At 52.9% G+C, this 22,856-nt stretch overlaps 1 protein-coding gene across 1 annotated transcript in view; it reads right to left on the bottom strand.

Annotated features, from left to right (window-relative positions):
- The window catches only part of ELMSAN1 (ELM2 and Myb/SANT domain containing 1), a 65,028-nt gene that overhangs the window by 5,695 nt on the left and 36,477 nt on the right, over positions 1–22,856 (bottom strand). Inside the window, exons 2-9 of the mRNA XM_030803804.1 lie at positions 10,612–12,310; positions 9,071–9,370; positions 5,361–5,706; positions 3,186–3,252; positions 2,558–2,700; positions 2,332–2,435; positions 1,760–1,835; positions 1,001–1,089 (exon numbers count right to left, since the gene is read on the bottom strand). Coding sequence (XP_030659664.1) covers positions 1,001–1,089; positions 1,760–1,835; positions 2,332–2,435; positions 2,558–2,700; positions 3,186–3,252; positions 5,361–5,706; positions 9,071–9,370; positions 10,612–12,063 — 2,577 coding nt within the window. The 5' untranslated portion in view covers positions 12,064–12,310. The remainder of the gene's footprint in view (positions 1–1,000; positions 1,090–1,759; positions 1,836–2,331; positions 2,436–2,557; positions 2,701–3,185; positions 3,253–5,360; positions 5,707–9,070; positions 9,371–10,611; positions 12,311–22,856) is intronic.

Below are 22,856 nucleotides of genomic sequence, written 5' to 3'. Positions count from 1 at the left end.
TGTCCAGAGAGGCCAGGGGTCAGTGTGGGCCCTTTGTGTCTGAGGAGGAAACAGACATGTTTCATCTCACAGAAATGGCCAAGTCACACATGTATTAATTAGGCCATTTACACATTTACTGTCAATTCTCTCTGACCCTTTGTTTGACTGACTAAAGGTCTGCTCATTTCATTAGGCATTAGGGGCGCCTCAGTGAATTTCACGGGCATGTACTTCCCGTCAGTATTGCCCAATCAGGGAATAGAGTGTTACTAAAACACAGCAAAGGACTCCTCACAACAGGGCCCTTGTAGGGGAATTCATCATCAGCACTTTGTCTAGTCCCCAGGGCTGTTCCCAATACAATCTACAATCCCAAGAGGAAAGGGCATGCTCTTTTTAAAAACTCTTTTGCCTTGGAAGTCCACACAATTCTCTCTCCCCACAGCCCAGATTTTGCGAGACAGGGCTGGAAAGATGCAATTCCTTGGATTAGCGAAGCATCTGCTTTTCCAGAAGAATATGGAGAGAGGACAAGATAAATCTAGGGAATGTGGACTTGAACAGCTGAGTTACTGGAAGGCAACTCCGGGTCAAAGGAAGTGGGCAGAGGCCCCCAGGTCAGCTCCGCAGGCACTTGCTGGCTCTCAGTTGCCCTCACCCCGGGGTGCCCCCCCACACTGCATCTTCCTCTGGGGAATGGCTCACCTCTACTTGCCACCCTCCTCCCCATCTTCCTCCTGCCTATTTTAAGTCTGATGCCCACTTAGGCCTCCTCCTGGATTGAGACCCCAGAGCTTGGCCACACTACCCCGAAGTGAGGAAAGGATGCTTAGAACCAACAGGGAAAAGAGACCTAATCTTTCTCTTTCTTGTATTGTTTAGGAAATTCTCTCTGAGGCTACTCAATAGCATTGACCTGACTGCTTTTTAAGAGGGCTTGGTCACTGGCAGAGGGAGCCCCAAAGTCACACAGGCAGCTCCTGGCCCTCATTTGCCCCTGAAACAGAGCCCAGCTCACCAGCTTCTGCACCAGGAAGAAATCCTTCTTGTAGATGGCAATGCCTTTGTTGAACAGCTTCCTCTCAGCCATCTTCCACTGGTCAGAGCCTATGGGGCAAAGAGGCAGCCAGGGAGTGAGGTGGGCAGGGCCCTGGCCACTGCGGGGCAATTCCGACCAGCAAAAAAGTGTGAGGCCATCCGCCCATGGTCTCTGCAGGCATCAGAGCCGGCTCCTCGTCCCACTTCCATGTCGCTCACAGCCTCGCTCCCTTGCTTGTGAAATGGAAACTAGTATCGCCTAGCTCACCAGCTGTGGCGAGGATTAAATAAGAAAATGCATGTGAAACCCTTGGTGCTCTGCCTGGTGCAGATGAAATGTAGCACTAACATGGGTGGAAAACATTGGCTGCTAGGATTATGTGACTCGGTCCATGTCCTTAAAGTGCCCAGAACAGGACATGCACTCCTGGGGCTAAGTTCCAGGTACCTGATGCCGATCTGGATGGCTCTCCATGGGTTCCTGTCCTTGTGGCCTGGGCTTTTTTGCCTGGATGGTCTCCCACCTGACCACACCCTTCTCCCCTCCCCTCCAGGGCACAGGAAAGCCCTGTAGAGCTACCCCAGCTTTGGTGGCAGTTCCCTCACTCTGACTCTTGGCTTATCTACCCTCCTCCTCCCACCCCCTCCCCAGGGCTGTGACTCAGCACTGAGCAGGGCCCCATGGATGCTGGAGACCTCTCGAGGCTCCAGGCACCATGCCCACCGCAGCCAGGCCCACCTGTGTAGTGATAAGTTGCCAGCGGATGGTTGTGGGGCCGCAGGGGCTTCTTCAGTAGCAGCTTATTCAGCGTTTCCTGGAGGGGAAGTGAGGGAAGGGTCAGGGCACTGACAGGGGTATCGGTGGTGGATGGAGCATTCTAGGCCCTGATAAAATCCCGAATAGGGTGGGCACTTACTCTTGCCCCCCTTAACTGCTGAGAGATAAGGGGTCCGGTGGGGTGGTGAGATCACAGGGGGTGGGGCTGCCCAGAAAACAGGCCTCGGGTCCTCTTAAGAGAGACCATGGCCCCAAGGGAGGCAGCACTGCTGGAGAAGGCTCTCAGCAACCATCCAGTCTGAGTCCACTGACCCGGAATCAGGGATGGGAATGGACAGGAGGACACTGCACAGCAAAACCTGGGGTCTGAAAGTAGGGCTCCCTTGGGTCAAGCCCTTACAGCCCCTTCCATAGTCAGACCCTCCTACTGGCCTCAAATGTGCATGCCAGCAGCCCTAGCTCCTGAGCAGCAGACATGGATCCAAGCCAGCCCCCACTGAGGGGCCCTCCCTCTGCTGGGGGTGCCTTCTCACCAGGATGTCTCCCCTGGACTCGTGCAGACAGTGCAGGGCCAGCTCCTGGTTGGTGCCAGCACCAGGGAAAATGCTGGAGCAGGCGGCTGTCAGCAGGTCTTCCACTGGATCCACAGGAGCATGAGGAGGGAGGGGAGGAAACCACGTTCAGCGCGGGGCTGGGCGGGGTGAGGCCTGGCCCACCCATGTGCCTGCCCTCACTTGCTGTCCCCAGGCCCCTCCTCACCTTGCCTCTGCTTCTCCCGGCTGCTCTCTAGGTCTTCCCATGGCTGCCACACCAAGTCAGCCTTGTGGGGATCTGCAGCTGCCAGGGCACGGTCCCTCATCAAGGGGATTTCCGCCTGGAACCGGGAGCCCACGTTGATCCGTCTAGAGGAGTGAAAAGGGCAGGAAGTGAGGCCTCACCTTGCGGGGATGGAGAACTTGATGATCCCTCAGGGTGGGAAGAAGATGAGGGGGAGCCAGCAGAGCAAGGCCTCAGCTAGGTGTAGGGAGTCTGGCTTCTAGGGACTTGGGAGGACAGGCTGACCTGGCACCACCAGAAAGGCAAGGTCCAGAGGCTGGAGAGGGGAGAAGCAGCTGCAGGTTTACAGATGGGAAAGAGCCTCTGGACCCCCCTTCCAACTCTCCTAGAGATAAGTTCAAGCTGAGCCGGTCCTTGCCCTTCCCTGCAACTTCCACACGGAGGCAGGGCGGGGACAGCAAAGCCCAGGGCCAAATACAGAAGCTCGAGGAGGCCCTCTCAGCCCTCTGCAGGCCCCACGGAACCCTCCTGTTGTTCCCAGGGCCCACCTGCACACACTGCACTAGTGTGGCCACCCACACCCCTCGGCCAGGGGCAGGGCTGCACTTACGGCTCGATGCTCACTGGGGTGGCCTCCCCCATCACAGAGAGGACAGGCGGGGTTACTTCAGCACTGTCTATGGGACAAAGAGCAGATTGATAAATAGTACCCTCCTTTCAGCAAAGTACCCCCCAATCCTAGTGGCTGCCCTGTATGTGCAAGACTCACAGTGGTGACACACAGAGCTCACGCAGGGAACACAGGCACCCGAGTCCTGGCTCTGCAGCCTGTCACCTACGAAAACACAGGCCCTTTACTAAATATTTGGGTGCCTCGGTTTTCACATTCACCAAAAGGGGCTATCACTACCTGTCTCCTACGGTTAATGTGAGAACTGGATAAAATAACACACAGAGCCTGGCACTTGATAAAGATTATTATTACTGCTTCTACTACTAAAGCCATATCCTCGCCCCCAGAAGCTCCAACACTAATTCCAACATAAAGCTGTGGTTTCCTAGTAAAGCGACTGAAACTTTGAGCACATTAGGGAGGTGGTGAAGGGGATCGCTGTTTTATAGTTATCGTCTCACTTCCTCTTTGGATTTTCTGCCTCAGTTTCTCCCAAGCTAGTTTTTTTTTTGTTTCTTGTTTTTTGTTTTTTTTTGAGACAAAGTCTCACTCTGTCTCCGCCCAGGCTGGAGTGCAGTGGTGCGATCTCGGCTCAAGGAGTTGAACCTCCAAGTTCAAGCAATTCTCCTCCCTCAGCCTCCCAAGTAGCTGGGATTACAGGTGGGAGTCACCGTGCCCAGCCCCAAGCTGGTCTTCTTAAGGCCCCACATGATCAAAACACTCCTTTGCTTAAAAAAAAAAAAAAAAAAAAAAAAAAAATCTTTGCTCTCTACTGACCCTCCTGCAATGTGAAATAAAACCTGCAACCCTCCCCTCAGGGTTCAAGGCAGTTCCACTTCCATTTGTATCTCCCACCACCCATGTGCCTGGACCTGCATCCTAGTTGACTGCTTACCTCTCGACCCCTCACCCTCCCCGCATGGTCCCATCTACAGGCCTTTGCACCAGTCATTTCCTCCGCCTGGTGTGTCCTCCCTGCCCCCGCCCTCCTCCATGGCTGGGGCTCAGCTCTGGCCCCACCCCTCTTGAATACAGTCCTCACCATCCCAGGCTAGCTGCTGGGGCTTCACTCACTGGCTGCAGATCCCACACTGCCGGGAACCTCTGTTTTTTCAACTCGTAGGCTTTCATGTCAACTCCCTAATGACCTTGCATTCTCTATAGAACAGACCATGGTGTCCTGTACATTCTTGGAGCCCTCACAGGACCCAGTTCAAGGCCTTACGCCCAAGTGTTTGGTAAATACTCGTAGACAGACTGACCTCTCGCTGGCTGCCAGTCTGATCTCTACAATGACTTCCTCTTCCTAGCCAGAGAGAAGCCTCCCCAGGAAGCAGGACAGAAGGCTGGCCAGCCTAGGGCAAACATTTTGCATCCACAGACACCAGGGGGCACCAGAGAGCTACACCATGGGTGAGGTCACAGTCAAAGGTTAATTGGCCAAAGGCAGCTATGAGCTAGCTACTTCCACTTAATCCTCTCTACCACCCTAAGGGGATTGGATTATCCCATTTTGCAGAGGAAATGGACCTCCTTATGGAGTGGGCAACATTTTTCAGCAGTACATCACCCCAAGCCAGCCCAATATTTCCAGAATGTCTGCTTTTGGCCAAAAAGACTGTTCGAGAGCCCCAGAGACCAGATGTGCCACAAAGGACTATGAGCAAACAGGATGGCCTTGGCATGATGTTCCAGCTTTATGTGTGCTAATGCACCTGAGCCTAGGAAGTGGCTATTAGGTTGAACCAAAGGAAACTACTATTTGTGAATCCAAAAATAGTTGAATATTGGCAATTTCATCATTAACCAAGTAATACTAATATCCCCATCTTAATACTGAAAAAACTGAGGCCCAGGGAGTTGAAGTGACTTGCAAAAGTGGATGTAATAGTAAATGGTAGAATTGAGATTTGAATCCAAGCAGCTGGGCAGGCCCCCCGCCCCTCCTTATTGAACCAGGACAACCTCCTTCTCAATCTCAGAGAAGACAGAGCAGAGCTTCTTCTCCCAGAGTGTTCCAGCCCAATCCCCAGCAGCCCCATAGGCTGAGATGCCTCCCTGCCCGGTGCCCCAGCCCCGCTCCTGCCAGGGCCGCGGAGGGAGGTCACTCACTAGTCCGGAGCAGTGTGCGATGGGCACTCTTAGGCGTGATGGGAGGAGGGGCAGGGATGGTGCTGGTTGATATGATGGCATTGAAGTAGAGGCCAGAGCCCTCCCGCACAGGGCTGAGGATGGGGGGCGGCGTGTAGGGAGGCAGCTCAAAGCTCCGCTCAGAGGGGTGGTCAGCTAGGCGCACAGGAGAGCGCAGGTGGCTCTGGTATGGGGTGATGTTGGAGTAGACGGGAGGGGCGATGAAAGTGCCCGCCTTGGTGGGAATGATGAGGGGCTCGGGCCTGGGCCGCTGCTTTGGTTTCCGCACGGAAGCCTCCCCCTCCAACTTGACATTCATGTCCTCTGCCTGGAGAAGGAAAGAAAACAAAGATGGCTCAGCCCTCCATGTCCCAGGGAAAGTGAAGTCTTAACCACAGCTTGCCAGTCTCGCCTTTGGAACTTAGTCTGCCCACCACACCCACCGAGGCAAGCCTGAAAAAAGGAGCAGGTCCAAAAGCCCTTCTTATTGTCTCCTCTAGGGCAGAGGTCAGCAAACTTTTTCTGTAAGTGGCCAGAGAGTAAATATTTTAGGCTTTGTGGGCCACATGTGATCTCTGTTACATATTCCTCTTTTCCCTTTTTCTTTTTAAAACTAATCGTATAAAATTGTAACACCATTCTTAGCTCTGGATTTGGCCCCCAGACTGCAGTTCCCCACCTCTGCTGTAAAGTGTATGATAGGGCAGGAGTGCAGTAGTTCAGGGCCCAGGCTCTGGAGCTGGACTGCTTGGGTTGGGACCTACCACCTTTATTGCCACTGAAAATTACTCAATGTTTCTGTGCATCTTCATTTTTAACATGGTGCCTACCTAGTAAGTGCCTACTTCATGGGGTAACTATGAGGACTACATGAATTAATACAAGGAAATCACTGAGAACATTACCTGGTACCTTAGTAAATATTGGCTGTTATCACTACTTAAACTCCAGGCTGGAATGGACAAGGCCAGGCGTGGTAATCTCAGCCCTTTGGGAGGTCGAGGTCGGGGGATCACTTGAGGTCAGGAGTTCGAGACCAGCCTGGCCAACATGGCAAAACCCTGCCTCTACTAAAACACAAAAATTAGCCCGGCATGGTGGCAGGTGCCTGTAATTTCAGCTACTCAGGAGGCTGAGGCATAAGAATCACTTCAACCCGGGAGGTGGAGGTTGCAGTGAGCCAAGATCGTGCCACTGCACTCTAGCCTGGGCAACAGAACTGGATTCCGTCTCAAAAAACAAAAAGGAAAAAGAAAAAAAAAATGGAATGGACAGTCCTTGTCCTTGCAGAACTTTTGTTCTCATAGTATTAATCCTACTAGGAAAGTCTAGCCCATGCACTACTTCTCCCTGCTAGGTATGCCTCATGGGCCTCTATCTAGAATAGAAAGCAGTACTATAAGAGAACAGAGGCCTTCCCTTGCTCGATTCCTATAATCTCAAAGGCAGAGAATGGAGCCCTACAGGGTGAGCAGCACCCAGTTTATCTCTCTGCGTACTCACTAGAACAGGTAAGGTTGGCCATGTTGACCGAGTGGGCCTTAGAATAGTGAGCTGTCTCCCTGCCAAGGTTCTGGCTCCCATAAACACCTTCCAGCAGAGGGCCCTGACTCCCTCTGAAGCTCTGGCCATGTCCTTCACCCATCTATGCCCTCTTTTCCCTTCTACAAATTGGGATGAAATGAAACTGTTCATTCTTCTTCCCTTAGGAAAACAATATGATTGCACAGAAAAAAAAAATGCAGGAGCCAAAGGCCCCCCCAAACTTTCTTGACAAGAAATCTAACAAAAAATCAGCTAGCTGTAATGATTTGTAATTTTATAATAAGGGATTTAAACTATTCTGATATTTGACAAAAATAGTCATGTTCATTTTTTAGGTGTGGTAATGCTATTGAGATAATGTTGAAGAAGAAAGAGTCCTTATGTATTTCAGATACAAGCTGAAGTATATGGATGGAATGATACGATGTTCAGGACGTGCTTCAAAATAACCCAGTGGCATGGAGAAGCAGAGGTACAGGTGAAATAAGATTGGTTATGTTTTAATAACTGTGAAATCTGGGTGATGGCTAAACACTGGCGTTCATTATACCCCTCTCTACTTTTATGCATGAAAGAAAGTATCTGTAGTACAAAGAATAATAAATAATTAAATAAACAAATAACAAAACATAAACCTCCCCCCAAAGCCTGGTGTAGTACAAGTACTCACAGGCAGGGATTCAGGAGATACAAATTCTAGAGCTAGCTCTACCTACTTGGCTGTATGACCTTAGGTCAGTCTCTTGTCTTTTCTGGACCTAGCTCCTCATCTATAAAATAGGGGCATTGAGCTGTGGAGCTGCTCAGGCTCCTTCCTGTCTCAGAACAAGCTGCCCAGGCCTCCAGCCTCTACCACAAACTTTTCCTCAACCAGACAACAGGAACCCAGACAGCAGAGACTGTGGCGCTCCCCTGCCTATTACAGAGGCATGCAGGCCAACTCTCCAGCTGAGAATAACCAGAAAATCTGGATTCGATGTGCAAAACACATTTCTGAAGATATCAGAGGGCAAATAGGTTGGCAAAGAATTAAAGAGCCAAGATCTAGAGGAAAAAAAAGAAAGCTAAAGAGGTGAGCCCAGTATTTGAAGCTGCGTTTTCCCTAGAGGTGAATGCTATTACTGGAAAAGGCAACTGAGAGGCTGAGAAACAGCAGAGCTTTTAAGAAATTTAAGGAACTGACACAATAAAAACTGAGGTTTGTCCAGGTGCGGTGGCTCACACCTGTAATCTCAGCACTTTGGGAGGCCAAGGTGGATGGATCACCTGAGCTCAGGAGTTGGAGACCAGCCTGGCCAACATGGCAAAACTCCATCTCTATTAAAGATACAAAAATTAGCTGGGCGTGATGGTGGGCGCCTGTAATCCCAGCAGCTCAGCAGGCTGAGGCAGAAGAATTCCCTGAACCCGGAAGACGGAGGTTACAGTGAGTGGAGAACGCGCCACTGCACTCTAGCCGGGGTGACACAGTGAGACTCCCTCTCAAAAAAAAAAAAAAAAAAAAGGCTGGGTGCAGTGGCTCATGCCTGTAATCCCAGCACTTTGGGAGGCCGAGGCGGGCGGATCACGAGGTCAGGAGATCGAGACCATCCTGGCTAACACGGTGAAACCCCATCTCTACTAAAAATACAAAAAATTAGCCGGGCACGGTGGCAGGCGCCTGTAGTCCCAGCTACTCGGGAGGCTGAGGCAGGAGAATGGTGTGAACCCGGGAGGTGGAGGTTGCAGTGAGCCGAGATCGTGCCACTGCACTCCAGCCTGGGCGACAGAGCGAGACTCTGTCTTAAAAAAAAAAAAAAGAAGGAGATATCAAGATCTCAGTAGTGACAGTACAAGCAAACATCTCTAATTCCCAGCACGGGCCAAATCAAAATTTGCTGATCTGGAAAAAAAGATGCACACATCCTAGAATTTCCCAGGCAGTTTCAATTTCAAGTATAAAACTGTCTCATCCCCCATGAGGAGGGGGACATCCCCAAATGCCCCTTCTGGACATCTGTCCAGAAGTTTGGTTTGGAAAATAAAAATAGTATCTCCACAGGTTCCCTGATACCTTCCTACATTGCCATGTTCTCCTTTCCCCATAGGGTCCTGGGCCCCAGGAGCACTCAGGTGCTAGAGGTGTTTAGAAGGGACGCCTCTCATACCTGAGCTGGAGCATCTGTCCCGGGGATTCGGGTGGACCGCCTGCGGGTGACGATGACTGATGGCTTGTGCTCAGCAGGGTTCTGTTCAGGACCCTTCCCGTCCTCATCAAGACCTCCAGCCTGGGCTGCCTCAGTTGGGTCCACAGTCCGCACAGGCACAGACACTGGGATGATGAGGGGTACCATCCCACTGTCTTCTCGTGCTCGCTTGGTGGCTAAGGAAGGCTCAGAAAACTCCACCCCACACTTGGTAGTTGAGGCCAATACACTTTTCCGCTTCTCTTCAGAGCCACTGCCATCCTGGACAAGATGGGAACAGAAGTGCAATTTAAAAGATAAGTCATAGCCAGGCGCAGTGACTCACGCCTGTAATTCCTGCAATTTGGGAGGACAAGATGAAAGGATCACTTGAGGCCACAAGTTCAAGACCAGCCTGGGCAACATAGTGACACTTCGTCTCTACAGAAAATAAAACAAAATTAGCTGGGCCTGGTGGCAAACTCCTGTGGTCCCAGCTACTTGGGAGGCGGAGGTGGGAGGATTGCTTGAGCCCAGGAAGTTGAGGCTGCAGTGAGCCAAGATCGAACTACTGCACTCCAGCCTGGGTGACAGAGTGAGACCCTGTCTCAATAATAAATAAATAAACAAATAAAAGATAAATTCTGATTTGATTTAGGACCCTCAATTCCCATTTAGTCACAGGACTCAAACACCCACAGTGGCTCCCAGTGGTCTCACAACTTGACCTTTCCCTGCATACCTTTTCTCCTACCACTTTTTTTTTTTTTTTGGAGACAGGGGGTCTCACTCTGTCACCCAGGTTGTAGTGCAGTGGCATGATCTTGATTCACTGCAACCTCTGCCTCCCGGGTTCAAACGATTCTCCCACCTCAGCCTCCCCAGTAGCTGGGATTACAGGCGTGCAGCACCACACCTGGCTAATTTTTGTGTTTTTTGGTAGAGATAGGGTTTTGCTGTGTTGACCAGGCTGGTCTCCAACTCCTGACCTCAAGTGATCCACCCACCTTGGCCTCCCAAAGTGCTAGGATTATAGGCATGAGCCACTGCGCTCAGCCTCACACTGCTCTCTTCTATAGAAAGTGCTTCTGGCTGGCAAAGTGTAATCCCAGCACTATGGGGGGGCTGAGGCAGGCAGATCACGAGGTCAGGAGTTCGAGACCAGCCTGACCAACATGGCGAAACCCTGTCTCTACTAAAAATACAAAAATTAGCCAGGCATGGTGGCAGGCGCCTGTAATCCCAGCTACTCGGGGAGGCTGAGGCTGGAGAATCACTTGAATCCGGTGATCTGTACCTATCTGTATCTGAAATAGTATCTAATTATTCAAAAAATATTTCTGCAAAATAAAGTAAGCAAGAACCCTGTGGCAAGGTGAAGGGTGGTCTTTGTACTATTTTCCCACAGGCAGCTGGCTAGGGCAAAGTCTGGCTTTCCCTAGGCAAGAAGCAAATCCTGCAGCCTCCCACCTATCAGCCTGATGCCCTCTGCCAGGTCTGGCTCCTCCGCATGCCACTCTCACCTTTGCATTCTGCAGTGAGGCCAGCTCCACAGCCTTCTGGGCCAGGGTCAGCAAATTGGCCTCCTGGGATGCCCGGCGCCTCCGTCGCGTGCTCTGGATCACTCCACCCCGTAGCACCTGCCCACAGTCCCCTGTGCTCACTGCCCTCATGCCCTCCTCGCTGCCCATGGCAGGAGCCTCTCGCTCCCGGCCATTGGGTGCTAGTCTCTCCCCATCAGGCAGTAGCTGTGACTCCCTCAGCTCCAGCGGGAATCCCAGAGCTTCAGGATGGGGCTGCCCCAGGGAGCCAGGTGGCGGCTGCTGCAGGGGCCAGTGATGTAGGAACAGGTTGCCAGTCGGCTCCTGCCCAGGCTGGGTGCCAGCCCCATCCAGGGCGGTGGGAGGCAGGATACCCTCCTTAGAGAGGCGGCGGGAGCGGCGGGGGAAGGGGATCTGGACCTGAGGTAGCGCCGGCTGCGGGGCTGACTCCTGCAGGAGGGCCTTGCGCAGTTCTGGGTTCATATCTGGGTTGGGGGGGAAGGGGTAGGGTGCCATGGTGTGGTGAGCCAGGTGGGATTGTCCCAGTGGACCAGCTGGCTGCAGGCCAAAGTCCTGGGGTTGCTGCGAGGGTTGCTGCTGCATGGAGTAGAAGTTCTCAAAGAGCGGCATCTGGGGTAGGGCTGCCTGCTGCTGCTGCTGCTGCTGCTGTTGCTGTTGCTGCTGCTGCTGCTGCTTCTGTGGAGGGAAGGCAGCCACCGGGTTTGGGGGCGGTGGGCCCTGCCGGAAGACCTGCCGGTTCACCTGGTGGCCGAATGCCAGCTGGAAGGGTTGCAGGGGCAGCGACTGGTTTGGGGGTTTCTTGGCTGCGTGGAAAGAATTCAGGGGTGCCTGGGGCCGCCCTACCTCCAGCTGCACCTTCTGTGGCATCATTGGCCGCACATAGCGGTCCAGCTGTGGGCCCCCCGCTTTCTCCCGCTTCAGTGCCTCAGGGTGGTTATAGTAAGTTGGGACTCCCACTCCAGGATGTGGGCTCCCCTTGGGTGCACTGTAGAGGGACAGACTGTGGCAGTTCCATGTTGAATGGGGTGGAGGTTGGCCTGGCTGCTGCTGCCAGCTGCTGTCACTGACACCCCCACCTCCTCCACGCTCCGGGCCCCGCCCTGGAGCCATCACAGAGTTGGGCCACTTTACTGAGGCCACCTGCTGGGACAGCATGGCTGCTGAGGTCCGCTCAGGCCCATACACCACAGAGTTCAGCAAGGCCAGGCTGCTGGGAGGGGGCAGTTCCACAGGCTGAGAGGTGGAGACTGCCCCTCCTGGACCCTCGTGCCCGACGTACTGCTCCTCCTTCACTCTGATGGACTGCTGGGGGGGCTGCAGTGGAGGGGGCTGCTCCTTGGGAGCTGGTTCCTGGCCCCCGAAGAGGCAACGCTTCCGCTTGTTCTGAGCCTTGGGCTGGGCCTGGAGGTTCATGATGTGGCCAACTAAGCCCTGGCAGTGAGATCCCCTTCAACAGTCGCCCATCCCCTGGGGAAACGTCCTGCTGGAAGCTGGGCTCTAGTCCAGGAGCCAGGGAGGGCAGAGCAGGGGCAGAGGAAGACGCTGGACGATGAGGTCGGACACTGGGAGAAAGAACTGCTGGTTCTTCCTTTCTCTTCCAGAGAGGCTCTGGGGCTCAGCTACTCTTCCCAGTTCATGATGCTCCACAGGGTCCTGGCACCTGCAGAGGGAAGAGCAGTGACAGTGTCAGCCACAGCCTCCCAGGATGCCCCGAACATCAGCACAAGTGTAAGAAAAGGGCCTCCAAGGGCCTTCGGTCCCACCACCTCATATCACAGGGACAGGCCCCAAGTCACAGAGCAGCATTGGTGAGGCAGGAGCCAGGACTTTTGGGGAGCTGCTATGAGGGCAGGAGAATCAGCTGCATCTCCCAGGGCACTGTGACTCTCTTGTCCCACAACCTCATCCTCCTGGTTCCGCTCCAGGACTGCCTGCATCTGGTTGTGTTATTTGTGCATTGCATAGGCACATTCTAAGACACAGGTGGAGCTGACATCCAGCCCAAGCCCTTCCAGCCCAGCTGAGAAAGGGGCAGCAAAAGCCACATTGGTTCCCCTCTCCTCTTACCCAGGCCCCAGCCCCCTGGGCAGCCAGGCCTAGTCCTCCTGGCACACATCTGTCTATGCAGGAGCCTCCCACCAGACCCAGAAGGATCTTTGTCCAGCCAGTGCCTCCTCTGACACTCCAAGCACATCTCAGGCTCGGGAAGTGGAGAGGACAGGGTCATTCCCGACATGGCCACTCCTCCTGTGCAGCCCCAGAGTCGGGAGCCCCAACAGACCCTTGTAGAGTCAGGGGCCCAGGGTCAGGCTCACCAAGGCCTGCAGGTAAGGCCCCAGAAGGGTGTGTGCAGTCCTAGCCCCACCCCTGGGAAGAGCTGTTGGGTGGGGCTGTGGCTGCCAGAGTCTTTCCCAAACTAGCACAGAACCTGTTTTGCAACCCTGGCAGGGTGGAGGCAGGATCCAGGCCAAGAGCTGGTCAGCAGCTGACCCCGCCCCTGCCTGACCCCTGCCCCTTCCACTGCCGAAGAGCCCCTGGCAAATAGTGTTAACTCAGATCGTAGAGGGTGCGGATTGCTGGAACTCAGTTCCAGAAGGTTTCTCCATGATAATGTCATGACTAAAGTACAGAGTTTTTCCATTTGCTTCGTAATTTGATTTTTTAAAACAGTCGCTACAGAACAGAATCTAGACCTGTATTTTACAACATAGCTGCTTGCATGTATTTTTCAAGACTTTTCCTTCCCTCAGAGTGCTGTTTGGGTTTTGTTTTTTTTCCTGGGAAGTTGGTGGGGGTGGGAGCTACATGGCCCACCTCTTTCCCCAGTAAGATTCTGGTCCCTAGGAAGAGGGGAAAGCAGCTTGGGCGGCTCTGAAGAGGAAATCTCAGGCCCCAGATGCTACAGGTCATTGTTAGCAACCCCAGCAGCTCCCAGGAAACCAGCCAGCAGCAGCGGAGGGCAGGGCTGGGCGGGCACAGAGTCCCGACTACACCCAGTTCGCAGTTCGGCCCACCCCCAGCACCAGGAATGCCCCTCCCAGGCTATCGCTCCTCTGCAGGCTTCCGCAGCTCCCCAGCCCCTGTGCTCCCGGAGCCTGCCTGCCTCCTGCCCGCCTGCGTGACTCACTGAGGGCCCCCTCCCTATCTTTCACTTTTACCCAGCACCCAGAAGGGGAGTAACTTCCTCCTCCATTTCCTTCCTCAGCTCCTGGGCCTTGAAGAGAGTAAGAGACCCTCCTCGTGTGCAGCCTTTGTCTTTTCATATATGAAGCCGGAGGGAGGGGGAGGCACAGAGACTAGGAGGGCATCCAAGTCACCCTGACCCCCAGCAAGAGGGGAGTGGGGGGATCTGAACAAGAAGTGGAGAGCTGGGGGCTGGAGAAACAACCTTTTTCTTGCTTTTAAACCCACATTCCCCGACAGCCAACCTAATTCAGAGCAGGAACCCAAAAGCTAACCCCTACACTGAAAATCACCCTTAGGCACCCCCGTGAAGCTGCAGGGTGAGACCGTCTGGCTCCGCCTCTCCAAGGGAACATCAAGCCCACAGAACTGTAAGTGCGTGTCTGCAGAAGCAAGACAGAGGAAGGAAAAATGTGCGCCAGCCTGGCAGGCCCACGTGCCTCCAGGGGGCTGCGAGCCCCTTCAGTGGGCGCTCACACACACTCACGCCTCCTTTCATCACAGCCCTGTCTCCTTGTGAGCCACAGCACAGGCTTGAGGCCTGGAGCAAGGGAAGGTCCACGTGGCAGGTGGGCCTGGATGCACGTGCCAGTGTGAACCTGATGGAGGGTTGCGCCCCCTCCATGGGGATGGCTGCTCAGAAGGAGATGAGGCGGGGCCTGCGGCTCCAGGACAAGCCTCCTTCTGCCCAGGGCAGGGGCCAGCGGCCAGATGCAGGTCTTACAGGGGCTTACCCACAGCTGTATGGTGAGCCCTGGAGGAGCTGAGCTCAGCTGGGAAGCCTCCTACTCCCACCCTGCACATCAAGGAGGGCCATCATTCAGGACACCACAGCTGCCTCTGAAGCTCAGACAGGGACTTGCTTTGAAGAAATAAAGGGGCCTAGTTTGGGGAAGGCTGAATCACCCCAGAAGGTTCTTGCTTCAGAGGCCTCCCTGTCACCCTCACCGAAGAGCTAAGGGGGCCAGAGGCATAGACACTCAGGCCTGGGACCCTCAGAGAAGAAAGGTCATCGGCTGGGGGTGGGGAGAAGAGTGGAAGATACTGGCAGCCTGGGAGGAAGGGTGAAGGGGCACACCTAGGCAGCAGGGCACTAAGTAGTCATAGAAGTAATGATGATGGTGATGGTGCACCCGTGCCAGGCAGATCCTATGTGCTTTATATCCTTTAAATTCCCACCATGGCCTTATAAGGCAGGTGTTGCGATTTTAATCTCTATTTACAGGTTAGCTAGATGAGGCTCAGAGGAGCTAAGTAAGTTGCCTACAGTCACACAGTAATTATGTTGCAGAGCCATGACTGGAACCCAGGTCTGTCTAACTCTAAGATCAAGCTCTTCCCTTATCCCCAAGATATGCCACTAAGACCCCAGACCCCTCTTCATACACCTCCCTTCCACAGCACACTCCACACCACCTCCGAGCAAGGATTTTCTAGACACAGATATCAAATATCCCTTCTCATTGGCACTGGGAAGCCCCTTACCCCTGCCTGAACCTTTGGCAGGTACTCTCTCCCATTCTCCCCAAATACAGCTGAGACCCTTGACCCTCCAGGAAGGGAGGGCAGGAAAGGGTCTCACCACAGATGGGTCAGCAGATGTGTGAGGTCTACCTGCAGGGAGGCCTGAAACACTTCCTCCTGCACTGGCCACTGTAGCCCCCGATCTGGGCCTGGACTCTCCAGCTCCTGCAACCCCACCCCGGGCTCAGTTGCTGCTGGTGGTGCCTCCAGCTCTCAGACCCCATGGGCTCAGGACTGAGCCACTTCCTCTCATTTCTTCTACCCCACCCCCACTGCCCTGTCCCTCAGATGGAAATCAAACTGCCCTTCCTCACAGTGAGGAAGAGGAAGGACGACACCTCCAAAGGCTGCTGACCTGTGGGCCTAGTCCCCGAGACTGCAGGGAAGAGGATGTAATGAGGAACTCCTGCCAGCAGCTCAGCCCTGAGACCAGCTGCAGGGCCTCTGACAACGGATGCAGGAACACTGCAAAAGGAAACCCACAGTCACCACGGGGCCCCAGACACTGCAACCTGCCCTGTCAGTCTGTTTGACTGTCACGCTCTATTCACTTTTCCCTTCCTCCAGGCTCCTCTCTGCAGCAACCAATCCTTGACCAGATCCACAGGTACCCCTGGGCCAAAGACAAGGCAACAGTCAAGAGCAAGGCCTGGGACCTAGCAGGCTTTCAGGAAGTTCTATGGTGAGTAGCACTTACTCTCCATAGAAGAAAGCAGTGTGCACCAAGAAAAAAAAAAAAAAACCGGTGCTGACCCCACATATATGTTTTGCAGACATATGAGGGGAAGGTGCTGGAAAGGCCTTTGGGTGTTCAGTGCTGATGGTGACACCAGCTCTCCTGGGATGTCAGCTCAAACACACACTGCTCCCCAAATGCCATTGGCAGCCCACCCGCACACCCAACACTGGCTGGCCGACCCCAGGAGAAGCCAGTGAGCCATCACCACAGGGCAAGGGGCCAGACTGTGGCCACTGCAGGACCAGGGCCACTCACCAGTCTGCTTGGGGCAATCAGTGTGTCCATTTGAGAAACAAGACTGTTGTGAGTAGAGGCCACAGAGGCCAGGGAGGAGATGCCAAGTTGATCTCAGCAGCTGCAGGGGCTCAGCTCTGACCTGGGGGTGACAGCTGACCTGAGGGCCCTCTGCCCTTGGAGGCTAATGCTCCAAGCTCCCACTCTTATAGCCTGAGCAGGCCCCACAAGCTCAGCACTAGGAAGAGGGGAGTCAAAGATCATGTGTCTGTCACCTAAGGGCAAGACAGGCCCAAACTGAGTCCCCAGGCGAGTCAATTCTCTGAGCTGTCTTAGGACAAAGTCTAAACTCCCTGCCCTGTCCACAAGTCCCTGCAGACCTTGGCTCCTGCCACCTCTCTCGACAGTCTGTGCTTGAGCCAGGGCCTCCAACGTGCTCTTCTCGCTTTGCTTCCAGGTCTTTGGCCAGGCTGTACCCCTTCCTAGGACACCTTCTCACTCTTTTCATCAGGCCAGGTCCTATTCATCCTTCAGGTTGCAGACAGTGCTCCCACCGGGAAGCCTGACCCCAGAGCTGAGACAGGAGCTGAACTACAAGCCCCTATAACACATTGTGTATGGCACACTAAATCCCAGGTGCCTGCTTCGTCATCCCCAGCAGACGGCAGGCTCCACGGGGCAGGGTTGGCAGACCGTTGTACCTTGCCACTTGGTTTGTATCTGCCTGTCAGGATGCTAATTCAAGACTGCGCCCAAGGTGAGTCAGAGCCACACCTGGGCAGAGGCGACACAGCCCCCATTCCTGCCCTGGGCTCCTGCCTGCTCCTGACTTCTGGGCTCTCTGATGCACATGAGAGCTCCTCAAGATGCTGGGATGAAGTGAAAAGGCCCAGCCCGGGATCCCACCCTACCTCTGGCCCCAGGCCCTCTACACCTACGTGGAACACAAGTCCTTCTCCCTGCTGGCCCACAAGCCACCTGCCCTTGACTGTCACCTGCTGCCCCACAACACATGCAGGCCAACTGGAAAAGTGCCAGCTCCAATGTTGCCCTCTACCCCACTTTTCTAGGCTTCCACCCTCACCTAGACAGTGGCCAGGGACACAAGCCTGTGGGTGTGTTTACCTCATGCCCTGACATGGCTAGACCTCAAGACACTAAGGTCTGGCCAAGATGCCAGGGAACCATAACAAGTCCCTGCCACCCCCACCAGAGGAGCACAGCATGGCCCAGCTGGCCCCCTCATCTGGGCTCACATCCTGAAAAGCTCTCTCAGACATTCTGGGGTCTCCAGCTATAGCCAAACTGGGTAAGTGGCCTGGAACTGCCATCTTGGGCCAGCTAGAGTTGCCCAGGCCCTACACAAACCTTCCCTCTGGACCCCATCTGCAATGCCACATGCACCCCCACCAACCAGGACTTCACACACAGGCCAGTGTACCCCATTTCTGCAAGCCACTGGACACAAAAGCACTATTCTCAAGGGGTTTGCAAACAAGGAGGCTCTGATACAACAGACGTGGATCTGACTCCCACAAGCGTCATTTTCCCTGGGAGCATGAGAGAGCAGGCAAGAGGCCCTATGGTCGGCCCATTCCCAATCCAGACAGTCCCTGGACCATCACTTCTCTGGACTGAATTTCAGCTCTGAAAAGCAGAGCCCAGGCCAACAGGCCAGAGAGTCACGAGTCCCAGGGGTCTCAGCCATCAAGCTGCTCAGGATCAGAAGCTTGGCAGGGTTCAAGCTGCCTGAAGTTTGAGCTTACACAGTAAAAATGCCAACACTGAGATGCTTTTAAAGGGATGTGTAAGAGAGGAATCCTTTCAGGGCATATGAGCCACTTTCAGGGCTCCGTTCAGGCTTCTACCATGATTGCCTCCCTCCCCCATAGCCCCACAAGTGCCCACAGGGTGTCCATGGGAAGCTGGGAGAGCCATGTTTGTTTTGCCAGGGGTGGGGGAGGTGGGGGGCTGCTAGTGCAGAGAGAAAACAGTCACGAGCAAAGACGGAAAAGGATTAAGCCTCCAGGCCCAGCTTTTGCCTGCACTGAAGGGACTGCCTGCCTTCCTCCTAGGCAAAGGCCACAAAGAATCACAGGCAGCCCTGGAAAACCCCTTCCAACAGGACCCAGGGATCCCAGCAGGAGTAGGGTAGAAGCAGGCAGGTTTAAGCTTCCTCTGCAGGAGACTCAGCAGATGTTCCTGAGGCCCTCTGGTGAGGGCCTCCTGGGACCACTGGGGTCCTTGGTCTGTCTCCTCAAAACAGTCTCTATGCCCTATACAGCTCCCACCACTGGAGGCTGCTGCAGTTCCTCCCTCTCCTTCTGGAAGGGCCTGGCTCCCCAGCAGGGCTAGAGCAGGGCTCTCTGAAGTCTGTGCCTGAGCACCCCAGTGCCAGACTCTGCCCTGGGCCAAGATACAGATGAGGCCACTCACAGGGGCCTCCCTTGCCATTGCCTTGCCCTGCCCACTCCCCCACCACACACCCTCCCTGCTGCAGCTCTGAAGGTGGGCCTGCTGCCCCTCCATCCACTCCACAAGCATTTGCTGAGCACTTGCTGCAAGCCAGGCTGTGGGAGACACAGGAGACACAGAGCTTCCAGGCCGGTGGAGAGACAGAGACACAGAAACACACGCTAATTATAATGCAAGGCAGCCCGTGCAGGGACTAGGGTTAAGCGACCCCTGGGGACAGACAACCCCTGGGGGAGCTCCCTGACTTTGAGCCTCCCCTAGAGCTGTTTCTTCTGCCTGGAAGCCCTGCCTCCACTCTCACAGTCTGCTTTCCCTCAAGGCCTACCTCCTCCAGCTGGCCCTCCAGCACATATTGTTGTCACCCATTCTGAATCTTCATGCTCTTATACCACTATCCAATAATGCTTCTTCAATTCCCTTCTGTTCCTGCACAGAGCCTGGGAGCAGCAGGGCCTGGAGACAACATGATCCAAGACGGAGGGCAGTGGACTGTTTGTCAGGTAACCAACCAGATGTCTGGTCCAGGAGCCGCCACTCACTGGTTCCTGCCTTTGAGGAGCTTAAGAGCCTGGGGTGGGAAGAGACCTGCATCCAGGGACCAAAGAAACACCTTTGTAAAAAGCAAGTGCCAGGCCGGAACAGCAACCACCAGGACTAGCTGCATGCCGACAGTGCGAGAGTACTGCTTATCTGCATAACCACTTATTCCCAACTGAGAAACGAGAAAGGCTGGCTCTGAAAGTAACTTGTTGCAGTTCACAGAACTCATGACTGAGAAGTCAAGATTCAAATCTAAGCCTCCTGACCCCAAACCAGGTCTCTCTCTGTCACTGTGTCAATACCCGTCTGTGTGGATGTCAAGCAGTGGTTCTTAAACCTCAGTGTGTGCAATAAAACCCACCCTGAGAGACTAGTTCATGGGTCTGGTGGGGTGGGGGTCGGGGGTGGGAAGAGCACGATGGGGAATCTAGGATGCTTCACAAGCAGCCAGGTGGTGCCCAGGTACTGGAACAGGGGAAGGGCTAAAGGGCCACAGCCTGGCATGGTGAAGTTTCCCAGGACCCACCACTCCCCATTCCCCAAAGGCACTACCTGCCAGAGTGCTGTGGCCTACCCGGGAGACATGAGGGGTCGCACAGAGCCCTGAGGGGACTTTGCTGTCAGCCAGTCCTAGGGTTAACTGTGGCTCTTACCACGCCTGGGACCCAATCGAGTGCCCATGTTTACTGAGCACTTACTATTTGCCAGGCACTGTGCTAAGTCCATTGCAGGCAGCATTTTATTTAACCTTTACTGTTCTGTGTCTCATTATTTACAGGCCAGGAATGGTATACTCAAAAATATCTATTTAGCATAAAAGAAGACAGTAATGGAAGAACAAAAGAATAAAAAAGACATAAGACATACAGAAATCAAATCACAAAATGGCAGCATAAATCCTATCTTATCCATAATTACTTTAAATGTGAATGGATTAAATATCTAAAAGGCAGAGGTTGGCAGAATGGACTTTTAAAAAAAATATGCAATTATATGGCAGAACAGACTTTTTAAAAAAAGATGCAATTTCTTTAAAAAAAGAAACACCCTTTACATTCAGAGATAAAAATCGGTTGAAAGTAATTAGCAGGGCATGGTGACACACGCCTGCAGTCCCAGCTACTCGGGAGGCTGAGGTAGGAGAATCGCTTGAACCCAAGAGGTGGAGGTTGTAGTGAGCCCAGATTGCGCCACTGCACTCCAGCCTGGGCAACACAGTGAGACTCTGTACCAAAAAAGAAAAAAGAAAGCAAGGGATGGAAAAAGAGATACCATTGTAAACAGTAACCAAAAGACAGCTAGAATGGCTATACTAGTATCAGACAAAATACGTGGTGGCAGGCACCTGTAATCGCAGCTACTCAGGAGGCTGAGACAGGAGAATTATTTGAACCTGGGAGGTGGAAGCTGCAGTGAGCCAAGATCGCGCCACTGCACTCCAGCCTGGGCAACAGAGCTAGACTCCGTCCCAAAAAAAAAAAAATTCAGACAAAATAGACTTTAAGACAAAAACTGTTATTACAGACAAAGAATATTTTATAATGAACAAAGTGTCCATCCCTCAGGAGGCTATACCAGTTATAGACATGCATGTACCTAACAATAGAGCCCCAAAATACGTGAAAGCAAAAACTGTCAGAATTGAAAGGAAAAATAAACAAATAATAGTAGGAGACTTCAATACTCTACCTTTTTTTCATTTTATTTTATACATACACGAGAGAGAGAAAACACTACTTTCAACAACAAACAGTACGACTAAATAGAAGATGGACAAGGAAATAGAAGATTTAGACACTATAAACCAATTAGACCTGGAAGACCTATATAGAATACTCCACCTAACAACAGCAAAATACACACGAATACACACTCGAGAATTCTCAAGAGCACACAGATACTGTAGCTGTAGGTGAACTGTTTTTTTTTTAAAAAAGAGCAGGCCCGGCACAGTGGTTCATGCCTGTAATCCCCAAATTTTGGGAGGCCAAGGCGGGAGGGTTACTTGAGCCCAGGAGCTCGAGACCAGCCTGGGCAACAAAACGAGACCGTGTCTCTACAAAAAAAAAAAAAAGAAAGAAAGAATTAGCTGGGTGTGGTGGCCACTATAGTCCCAGCTACTCAGGAAGCTGAGGCAGGAGGATTGCTTGGGCCCAGGAGGTTGAGGCTGCAGTAAACCGTGTTCATGCCTCTGCAATCCAGCGTGGGTGAAAGACCAAGATCCAGTCTCAGAAAAAATAAAAATATATATATTTTTATATTTATATATATAGTTATATAAATATATATATTTTTATATTTATATATATAGTTATATAAATATATATATATAGCACATGGAACATTCTCTACAATAGATCATCATTGGGCCATAAGACAAGTCTCAACAAATTTAAAGGGACTGAAATCACTCAAAGTATGTTCTCCAATCAAAACGGGTTGAAATTAGAAATCAATAACCGAAGGAAATTTGGGAAACTTACAGGAAATGAAGGTTAAAAGTAACTTGCCAAGTTCTCTCAGCTCAGAAAGGCCCCTCCCTCCTCAGCCCATGTTCTCCACACCTTCGGTGTCACAGCCCTAGGCAGCCGCAGAGCTCAGACTTGCAAAGGCCTGGGTAGCCCCTCTCCCAGACACACACTGAACCTGATCCCAAGCTTGATCTCGACATCGAAACAACTAGGGGATGGAGAGGCCTTTGGGATTGCAACAGCTTGTCAGGCAGCCCTGCTTTTCCCTAGGAAAAATGGCCACAGACAAATATTTCCACTTCCATGGCCAATCTACAAAATATCCAAAAGACAGATCCTTCCCAAAAGAAGGGAGCTAACGAGTACTTCCCTGGGCTGGGTCCTTTACAAATTTGAATCCATGCTTATAAACCTCCTATGGAGGAGTCTTATGTCCCCATTCTCCAGAGGGAAGTTGAGGCTCTGCTGTTACAGAGCCAGAAGCAAGATTCAAATCTTTATCTTGTGTCTTCCAAGTCCTTGCTCTTTCCACCACCCTCCCAGAAAAATCTGAAATCTACACCTGTGGGCCTCAGAAGGAATGCTACACTTGAGAACTTCACAAAGCCAGCTCCTTGCCGGAGCTGCTGCTCTTCCCTGGGGGCATTTCCAAGCACAGCATGGTCTATTAACACTCCTCTTAAGAAATAATCCTAGCCCCAGTCAGCCAGAAACAGTTTCCCCTCCAGACTGGGGTATCTGTAAAAGCCCCTGGAAGCAAAGAGAGCCCAAAGGGTGTTGAGGTGTAGGGGACTGCAGAGGTGAGCTGGAGGCTGCAGGCTCTGCACCATCTCACTCCGGAATAAAAGCCTCCATGCCACATGGAGAAAGGTGGCTTGGGCCTCTCTTCAGAGCCAACTGGCAAAGCAGGGCCCAGCTGAGAAAGCTGAACAGATTCCAAATATCAAGGGATGTCAATGTTTACCTACTCCAATTCCTCATTCCACAGAGCAGTCCAGAGAAGGAAATAAACTCGCCCAAGGACACACAGCCAGGAGCAA

Source organism: Nomascus leucogenys, chromosome 22a (assembly GCF_006542625.1).
Source record: "Nomascus leucogenys isolate Asia chromosome 22a, Asia_NLE_v1, whole genome shotgun sequence".
Lineage (NCBI taxonomy): Eukaryota > Metazoa > Chordata > Mammalia > Primates > Hylobatidae > Nomascus > Nomascus leucogenys.
Note: the sequence above shows the minus strand (reverse complement) of the source record. Positions and strands in the feature narration are given on the sequence as shown.